The 10,208-nt window shown below is 51.9% G+C and overlaps 1 protein-coding gene across 1 annotated transcript in view; it reads left to right on the forward strand.

The window, feature by feature from the left end:
• The window catches only part of LOC115893616 (pepsin A-2/A-3), a 10,083-nt gene extending 364 nt beyond the window's left edge, over positions 1-9,719 (forward strand). The window contains exons 2-9 of the mRNA XM_030918498.1: positions 350-512; positions 2,776-2,893; positions 3,780-3,898; positions 4,587-4,786; positions 6,734-6,850; positions 7,955-8,099; positions 8,201-8,299; positions 9,412-9,719. Of these exons, the coding sequence (XP_030774358.1) occupies positions 350-512; positions 2,776-2,893; positions 3,780-3,898; positions 4,587-4,786; positions 6,734-6,850; positions 7,955-8,099; positions 8,201-8,299; positions 9,412-9,561 (1,111 nt within the window). The 3' untranslated portion in view covers positions 9,562-9,719. The remainder of the gene's footprint in view (positions 1-349; positions 513-2,775; positions 2,894-3,779; positions 3,899-4,586; positions 4,787-6,733; positions 6,851-7,954; positions 8,100-8,200; positions 8,300-9,411) is intronic.
• Positions 9,720-10,208: the final 489 nt, after the last annotated feature.

Here is a 10,208-nt window from a genome sequence, read left to right on the forward strand (position 1 = left end):
CTCTCTCCGTCAGCCCTGCAGACCTGGTTAAAACTCGGGCCCAGCCTGAGTCTGGTTCTCAGCTCCGGCCCTAGTCAACTTAACTTCTTTGCATTATTACACGGAAGTGGGAGCTCCTCCCTTCCTTCCATCTTCCTCTCTTAGACCAGCTGGTTAAGAGTCCAGCCTGGGTTGGGTGCAAGCTCCATCACTGGGCAGCTGAACTTCTTTCCATTATTGCGCAGAAGTGGGAGCATCTCCCTTCCTTCCTTCTTCTTCTCTTAGACCCGCTTCCCTTCCCTTCTGGGGCTGCCACAGCACCCGGTGAGCAGAATCCTTGCCTAATTCCTCTTCCTCCTCCAAACCACAGGGTCCCCCTCGTCAGAAAGAAGTCCTTGAGGCGCAACCTGTCCGAGCATGGCCTGCTCAAGGACTTCCTGAAGAAGCATAACTTCAACCCAGCCAAGAAGTACTTCCCCCAGGGGGAGGCGCCCATCCTCATAGACGAACAGACCCTGGAGAACTACCTGGATGTGAGTGTGTGGGCAAGTGGCGGGGCCGGCTCTGAGGACTTGGCCGGCAGGAAAGAGAGTTTCCCTGGAGTCTTGGAGGACAGGCCAGGGCTCTGAGACTCTAGGCAGTGACCCAGGGTCTGCCCCCTAGATGTCAGTGGCCCCGGGCAGGCAGGAAAGTTCACACTCAGAGCTGTTGCTTCTTGTTCATTCATTCATTCCTTCACTCGTTCATGCAACGTTTATTTCTTCTGAGCGCCTCGTTACATGTCAGGGCCTGTGCTGGGCTCAGGGGAAAACAGCGGTGAGCAAAGTCTTAGCCGAGGAGAGAAAGACAGTAATCAAGGAGTCCTGCAAACCAATGAAAAGAACAGGCAGCAGGAGGACTAGAGAGTGAAGGTGTCACACTGCGAGAGTCTGCCACATGGGCAGGGACCCTCCCTGGAGCCATGCAGGAAGAGCAGGAATTTCCAAGAGAAGAAGACAGAACTCCACACAGCCTGATCACTTGTGCCGAACCCTGTGCAGGCGGAAGCACAGGGTATCTGAAGGAGAGCCGAGAGGGAGGGAAGAAGGTGCTGCACACTGCGGCCCGAGGAGCCGAGGGGTGGACGGAGAGAGGCTCCATCCTAACTGCCACTGATTTATCTCAAACAGGAACTTGACAAGATCAGATCTGAGTTTCAGAAAGATCACTCTGACTTTATTATTTGACACCCGATAGCAAACACCCTGCCTTCCCACAGATATCGTATGTCCCCTCTGTGCCTGGCACAGGGCAGAGGGCACAGAGCAGTCATGCCTGTGGTTCAGAGATTGGCCTCTGCCATCCAGCAGACCTGGTGCAAATGTGGGTTCTAGCGCCTCTAAGCCACAGGACCTTGGCCAAGTCATTTAAATCCTCTGAGCCTGTTTCTTGGTCTGGAAAACAGAACCACTAATATCTACCAACAGAGGTGGTTGCCAGGAATTAACACAATCATGTTTTCTGGAGTGCTTAGCATGGGGTCTGGCAGGCCCTTGATAAGAGGCTCAGTTAGTGGATTTATTTAGTTAACAAATATTTAGCAAATATTGGCATCTCTCTATGTGCCAGAGGCTATGCAAGTTGCCAAAACGATGGTGAATAAGCAAAGTTCCTGGAGCTTATATTTTAAAGAGGATGACAAATAAACAAGCATATAAGATAACTTCAGGTAATGATGAGGGCCAAGACAATTAATTAATTGGAGTATGAGGAAAAAGAAGATAGAGAGGGGGCAAATTTAGATAAAGGGGTCATGGAAGACCTATTGGCAGAGGGGACATTTGACTAGAGACCTGAATGATTGATTTTTGAAAAAGGATCAACCAAAGAAAGATCTAGAATAAACAATTTCCTAGCACAAGAAATACCCTGTGCAAAGGCCCTAGGGCAGGAGGGACTGGTCATCACCAAGGAGCAGCAAGCAGACCATTGTGGCGAGAACAGAGCCAGCAAGGGGGGAAAATGCTGCCACTCAGAAGAAAAGTACTGGTTTGTTGGCTGAGGTGGGTGGATCACTTCAGGTCAAGAGTTCGAGACCAGGCTGGAAACATGGTGAAACCCTGTCACTACTACAAATACAAAAGTTAGCCAGGCGTGATGGCACACACCTGTCATCCCAGCTACTTGGGAGGCTGAGGCAGGAGAATCACTGGAACCCAGGAGACGGAGGCTGTAGTGAGCTGAGATCATGCCACTGCACTCCAGCCTGGACAACAGAGTGAGACTTGCCTCAAAAAAAAAAAAAGAAGAAGAAGAAGAAAAATACTGGCAATGTCCTTTCTTGCAAACTACTGTACACATCTAGATGTAGAAAAAAGAAAACCAGCCAGGCTTCCATCTTTAGGTGGCTTGCTTCGCTTCTGATAAACAATTTAAGGCACAAGCACTTAAGCTGTCACTTGCCCGGTGCTAGAAGGTTCCACCACCACCCTCTGAGAACATGTGCTGTAAGGATGGGAAGACTGTGACAGACGAGACAACCGCTGAAGAGGGAGCAGCAGATTGTTAGGTGCTTGTGGTGTTTAGGAGAGAGCAGAGGGTAAATTGGAGGAGCAATCAGGGAAGACTTCAAGGAGGAAGGGACGCCAGGGCTGGGCTTTGAAGGATGAAGGCAGTGGCTGGGAAGAGAAAGACAAGAACTGTGAGGAGGGAAGGAAAAGGTAGGGAGGCAGACCGAGGAGATGACCTAGAGAGAGCCCTTAGGGAGGCCCCGACAGAGACCCCGGTCTATGAACTGCCCTGTCCCGGCCTCGGCAGATGGAGTACTTCGGCACTATCGGCATTGGAACCCCTGCCCAGGATTTCACCGTGATCTTTGACACCGGATCCTCCAACCTGTGGGTGCCCTCAGTCTACTGCTCCAGTCTCGCCTGCAGTAAGTTCCCAGCCCGCCCCACCCCACTCTCGCTCGCCAGCACCAGCTGACCCTGGGGAACCCTGGACACCCGTGGGCTTCAGACAGCTCCCACCTCAAGCCTGCTGGAGCCACTCAACAGGCATTTACTGAGCACCTACTACGTGCCAAGCACTGGGCGCAGGTGCTCCATGGGGTAAAGGGATGAGTGATAAGATTCCTGCGGTCAAAGACTTTCCAGTCTGAGGGCAGAGAGAAGCTCTCCAAAATAACCACAGCCTGGGAGAGGAACTGTAGGGGCCCAAAGCGAGACAGGGCCAAAGGGCTGTAGAATAGCCCACCAGGAAAGAGTCCAGTGTGAGGAAATGGCTCCAAAGCCTGGCTAGGACAGGTTAGAGGTGAGTGCTGAGCTCCTTTAAAAAAAAAAGAAAAATCATTGTTTGCTAATGAAAGAGAGCTTGTCTTTGGAAGTCATGAACAATGTGTGTTGCTGGTTTGTTCCTCTTCTAATGTTTTCACCTGAGTTTTAATTAAGATGAGGTGCCTCCGGCTTCTTCCACATCATAACAGGAGCACCGGCCGGGGAATGGGGGGTGAAAGCGCTTGTGGGGGGTGAAAGCGCTCCTTACAGGGCAGCCACCAGCCTGCTCAGCTCAATGATGGCCTGGGGAGTCCCTGGGAGGCCCTTGGGGTTGGCTGGGGACCTGCTATCAGTGAATGGTCCCCGAAGTTCAATGAGACAGGACAGAACTTGGGGTCTCTTGGGGTCCAAGGGTCAAGGGGAAAAGGTCACTGCTCACCTCCAGAGCCCTTCCTGGGGCCAGGGCACCCCATCCCAGGAAGACATCCCAGCTCGTGACCTTCACCCAGCTCTCAAGAGACTGACAATCACCGCTTGCCCTTGCAGCCAACCACAAGCGCTTCAACCCTGAGGACTCCTCCACCTACCAGTCCACCAGCGGGACACTCTCCATCACCTACGGCACCGGCAGCATGACAGGCATCCTCGGATACGACACTGTCAAGGTGGGTGCCTGCAGGCTGCTGCTGCATCCCACCATCAGGCACCCCCAGAATAAGCTTATTCCAGCAAGATGAGTCTCGGTGATCACAAAAGTAACCTGATTGGGGGTGCGGATCAGGGAGAAGCAGCAGAGATGTCACAGACATTGCTGGCTTGGGTGGCAGTAAGTAAAAGGGTGGGCTACCGGGAGCCATAAGCCAGCCTCAGCTCCACCCAACCAGAATGTTATGGAGGGTGGGGAGAGTCAGTAAAGGCTCAGTTCTCTATCGGCACCTCCTCTTCTTCCTCCTTCTCCCGACCTGCAGCCACCACCCCCCCCCCCGGCAGGAAATCTCCACAAACCCTCTCTGCTACTTTTGGGGCATGGCAAGAGTCAAAGGCCCTGAATCGCCCGGGGTCTGCTTTGCATTTGTTCATCAGTAAGTAACACAAACACACAGTGAATCTGTTCTCCACCAAAATCTCACACTGAGTCATAGACCATGGCCATCTGCAGATCAGCTGCCATGGTTACCTCCAGCAGAGGAACGAGCATTCCAGGAGACTGTCCCTCTCCCCTCCTTCCGGGCTGATGCCCTGGAAGCCAAGTCCTGCATGGGATGAACCAGGGCAGCTGTAGGCCTGAGGCTGGCACCCAGAGCTCAGTGAACATGACAAGATGGTGAACATCATCTCGGTTCCCCCACCCAGGTTGGAGGCATCTCGGACACCAATCAGATCTTCGGCTTGAGCGAGACTGAACCAGGCTCCTTCCTTTATTATGCTCCCTTCGACGGCATCCTGGGGCTGGCCTACCCCAGCATTTCCTCCTCCGGGGCCACACCCGTCTTTGACAACATCTGGAACCAGGGCCTGGTTTCTCAGGACCTCTTCTCTGTCTACCTGAGCGCGTAAGTTGGGTAGAGAGGGGCCTCTTCCCACCTCCCCCTCCAGAGGTCACAGTGTTCTGGCCCAGCAGGAGCTGTCCAAGGCTGGCTGCGATGGAGAGGGTCTTGGGAAGCAAGGGATTTGGAAAGTCAATGTCTGAGGCTAGAGAAATGTGTCTTTGCAGAGTGATAGTGCCAAGTCTCCCTCTGACTGGCCATGTGCACTCCATCTTATTTTACCAGCATCTTTGTCCCCTTGATGTGCACAACACAAATGTCATCAGCCATTTGCCCTTCAGTGCCAGTTCCCTCATCCTTGGCCCCCAAAGATACCATTGAAAATGAATACACTTGGCCAGACGCAGTGGTTCATGCTTGTAATCCCAGCACTTTCGGCGTCTGAGACGGGAGGATCACCTCAAGTCAGGAGTTCGAGACCAGCCTGGCCAACATGGCAAAACCCTGTCTCTACTAAAAAATACAAAAATTAGCCAGGCATGGTGGCAGGCACCAGTACACCCAGCTACTTGGGAGGCTGAGGCAGGGAGAATCGCTTGAGCCTGGGAGGCAGAGGTTACAGTGAGCCAAGATTGTGCCACTGCATTGCAGCCTGGGCAACAGAGCAAGACTCCATCTCAGAAAATAAATAAATAAATAAATAAATAAATAAATAAATAAAGTGAATACACTTCAAACAGACCAAAATTCCATAACACAAAAATGAAAAGATTTGATCAAGATATATCATGGATGATGACATTTTTAAATCATGAAAGCAAGTTTCTTTTATGATTTAATAAAACCTAGGTTCCATTTGTGACCATGGGCTAATTCTAGGAATGAACAAAGAAATACATGAACAAACAAACACATGAACAAAGAATAAATCAAATGTCAATTTGGGCTGAGTAGAGTGTTACGCAAGAATATCTGAGGGCATCATCCACTTAAGACACTCAACGTTCCTCTGACACTCACGTACGTCCTCCTCTTTTGAAAGGGATCGCCGTCATTCACTTGTTTCCTCGGTTGGTAACTACGTGTCTAGGTCCTCACTATATAGCATTGCACTGTGAGACGTTCACAGCAAGGGTGGGTGGGTTCAGTGAGGGGGTTGTGTTTTATACCTGGCCAGTTCTCCGATGACTAATTTCTTATTGCCATCTCCATTTGCTTCTGCATCTACCCTGAAACTGCAGAGATTTAGAAAGTGAATGTTGAAATAACAAGAACTCCTGCAATTTACAATAGGAAGGCTCTTTGTCATGTATTCCTCTTGGCCAGTTGATGTTCAAGGTGGCTCTGAAACATAATCTGCCTTTATGAGCACTTAAATATTTCACGTGGGGCCATTGTATCTCCCCAGCTAGATCTGCGTCTCTCAATCTGGGCATTATTAACATTTCAGACCAGCATAAGTCCTTGCCAGGGGCTGTCCTATGCATTGTAGGACGTTTGGCAGCATCCCCAGCCTCTAAGCATTAGATGTCAGTAGCATCCACTGCCCCCACCCAACCAATCCAAAATGTCTCCAGACATTCCCCTGGGGGCAAAACTGCTCCCAGCTAAGAACAAGTGATCTCCACCATCAAGTCCTTAAGAGCCGGCACTGTCACCCATTCACATCCCTGGGGTCCCCATGGCAACTAGAGTGAGTACCACAGTGGAAACCACACACTCAACCTAAAAGACCCGTGTTCTTCCTAACGTAGTTCCACCACTTCCCCGCTGTGCGACCTTGGGCAGGTGGCCTCACCTCCCTCAGACTCAGTGTCCTCATGGTAAGTGGAAATAACAGTGACAGTGTCCACTGCGTGGGCCCTGGCCTAAGAGGACAAGAAACCACACTTGTCACACCCCAGGACAGCCTGCCAAGTGCCCGGTCAAGGGAAGCTCTGAGGAGCCAACAGCAGATGTTCACACAAATGAACGAACAGAGAAATTCATGTCTTCTTCCCTCACTTTCCACAGCGATGACGAGAGTGGCAGCGTGGTGATATTTGGTGGCATTGACTCTTCTTACTACACTGGAAGTCTCAACTGGGTGCCTGTTTCTGTCGAGGGTTACTGGCAGATCTCCGTGGACAGGTGAGACTGCCACGGACGGGCAGCATCCAGGCCTGGGCCCCAGATCCCATGTCCTCATGGATTCACAGCTAACCAGCTTTCCAGAATCCCCCTGAGAACAGTTGACACAGGGGAACACACTCCAGGGGAAATGTGGAAGTTGGCCAAGCCAGAGAGACCCCTAGAAAGACACCTCCCTGGCGGAGGAGGGAAGAGCTGTCTGGGAAGCCGAGACTCTGCAAGGGTCAGATAGCCATTGTACTCCTAGTCACGGAGGCAAGACAATCCACCAGCATCCCTGGGGAAAGCTGGGCGACCACCTGCCTGTGAACCAGCACATGCTCCTCCCACTCGAGGAAACGTGTCACTTTCAGTCTAGAAGTAGGGCAAAATGGCTGAGAAATTGTGTGAAGTCACTTTGTTCCACGCACCCCTTCAGGGTCCCTCCGGTCTCCCTTGCAGCCTCATTCCACGCTGTTCTTCCCCAGCTAGCCTGCTACGGTGCTCAATTGAGTGGGTTTTCTCAAGAGTGAACCATTTCCCAGGACAAAGACTTTCAGTACTAAAGCTGGGACCATCCCAGGCAAACCAGGACACATCGATCACCTCATGTCTGCCCAGCCAGGCTAGAATTTCACCAGTTCCTCCAACTCCTGCCAAAGCCCCTGGTCTCTGTCCCTCCCTGCATACTGTCCCCTGTTGATGTCCTCCTCTCTTCCACTGCCTGGCATCCCTGGGTGTCTGCTCCCCTGGCTGCTTCCTTCCACCGCCTCTCACCCTGGACCCTGTTTTCTTCCCTGCCGCACGCACGCCTGGCTTATCATCCTGCCCTTCTGCAACCATAACTTGTCTTGCCAGCTAGGCCGGGAACTCCCTGCAGCCTGGAACTGTGAGGCTGTCTGCTTTACCTTTGCGTTTCCCATGCCTGGCAGAGAGTAGGCACTTGCGAAATATTTGTTGCATAAATGAATGCAGGATGAATGAATGTGTGAACGAGAGGAACAGAAATTCACGCATTGGCCAATGGACGGGTGGGAAAGAAAGGTCTGGGGTCACCTCCTGTTTCCCCCTTGGAGAGATGTACCCCTGAGGGCTCAGGGACCTTCACTTGCTTCTTGCCCTCAGCATCACCATGAACGGAGAGACCATCGCCTGCGCTGAGGGCTGCCAGGCCATTGTTGACACCGGCACCTCTCTGCTGACGGGCCCAACCAGCCCCATTGCCAACATCCAGAGCGACATCGGAGCCAGTGAGAACTCAGACGGCGAGGTGAGTCCAGCCCCCACGGCTCTGTTCTACGCTCAAGTAGTGAGTGTGCCAGGCAGATGGGATGAAAACCCTGCTAACTTTTCTCACCTCACTCTTTCCAGATGGTGGTCAGCTGCTCAGCCATCAGCAGCCTGCCCGACATCATCTTCACCATCAACGGAGTCCAGTATCCTGTGCCACCCAGTGCCTACATCCTGCAGGTGAGGGGGCTCTGGAGCATCCACTAGAGGGGCCCACACAGAATGTGGCCACAGAGTCCCCTCTGCAGAGGGAAAGTGGGCTTCCACGAGCTGAAGCCGAGAGGCAGAGGCAGACGATCATCTGCCCTAGACAGCTCCAGAGAGAAGGAATAGATTAAAAACAAACGCAGGAATAAGAACTCGGATACAGCCCCCCAAGGGAACAAGTGAAACAAACGCTAATGGAGGAAAAGAGGATTCTATCTGGACCCCTGGGTCCAAGTCCTGGGTCTGAATTACCAGCCCATTGATTCTGAACAAGCCACAGCTCATCACAGCCTCAGTTTTTTCATCCAAAATGTAGACATGGCAGCTTTCCCCACCCTCAGAGTGCGGTTAGGTTACCCAAGTGAGACTGATCACATCAGAGCTACCAAGGGTTGGGCAAATGGAAATCCTCATTTCCATAGGCTGGGGCTTCCGACACTCCTACCATCTCTACCAAGTAGCCAATCTTAACTATACGAGCCACAGGAAAACTCTCCCTTCTATTATTATAACGTCAGGTGGAAAACTGATTTTGCCAGTGGACTGATGTTACTCAACAAGAAGCACAGATGCCTGGGCTCCCCCAGTGATTCTGATTACATTAGGAGAGAACAAGGTCTGAGCAATGGGATGGGGCTGCGGGGGTTCAAAGCTCCCCAGGTGACGTGCAGACAAGGTCACAGCCCAGTGATTTAGTGAGGCAAGAGGGTTAACTGCTCATCCAGTTTGCCCCTGGTCGGGATCACAATAATCATGAGAAAAGGCTGTATCAACAGGGTTTTCACACTCCTTCCTACCAGCTGAATTCTCCCCAAGCCCCTTAGCTCTGATGCTGATGTCAGGGTTCCTGTGCCTGCCAGAAATGCCAGATAATGTCCAGTAATGCGTAGAAACCAACCGTGCTGTGGACCGCTTCTACAGGCCGACTCCAGGCCAAGAACAGCCGAGTCCCTGGACACTGAGCCAGGAAGCTCCTCCTTGCACGTGCCTTGCAGCTGCACCAGGGTGCCCTGGATGTTTATCACCCAGCACCTGTCACTGCTGAATCGGTGTCTCAACTCCAATTTTATTCTCCTTTTCTCCAGAGTGAGGGCAGCTGCATCAGCGGCTTCGAGGGCATGGATGTCCCCACCGAATCTGGAGAGCTTTGGATCCTGGGTGATGTCTTCATCCGCCAGTACTTTACTGTCTTCGATAGGGCAAACAACCAGGTCGGCCTGGCTCCCGTGGCTTAAGCCCAAGTCTTTCCAGCCACCTCCCAGGAAGATCTGACCTCCGTCCTGTGCCCACTTTAGATGTATCTAATTCTCCTGACTGTCCTTCCCAGGGGAGTGTGGAGGTCTTGGCCCTGTTCCCTGTCTTCCTAAAAATGTAGAATAAAAACATAACCTACCGAAACAAGTTTTGTGGAGCTGCTTCTCTTTGCTGGTCTTTTTCCTTCACATCACTGGGGTTAGAACACCAGGGCAGGGACCAAAATGACCACATCCACTTGGATGGCACCCAACATAGTGACCCCAGCAGCCGACACATCATGGTAGAGCCAGGAAGACAGAGGGCTGCAGGGGACTGTGCTGGAAACATCATAAAAACACCTGGGGACCAAAAATGCTGGGCTCATTGTCTTCTCATAGAAGGGACACTGAGACCTGAGATCATGCCATTGTACTCCAGCCTGCGCGACACAGAGAGACTCCATCTCAACAAAAAAAAAAAAAAAATGAAAGAAAAAATAGGGCACTGAAGCTCTTAGTTATGGGAGTCAACTTCCTACTTCTCCCAAGCCAATAAGAGATCATGACAAGGCTGGGCGCAATGGCTCACGCCTGTAATCGCAGCATTTTGGGAGCCTGAGACCGACACATCACCTGAGGTCAGGAGT

This window comes from Rhinopithecus roxellana, chromosome 15, assembly GCF_007565055.1.
Source record: "Rhinopithecus roxellana isolate Shanxi Qingling chromosome 15, ASM756505v1, whole genome shotgun sequence".
In the NCBI taxonomy this organism is placed as follows: Eukaryota; Metazoa; Chordata; class Mammalia; order Primates; family Cercopithecidae; genus Rhinopithecus; species Rhinopithecus roxellana.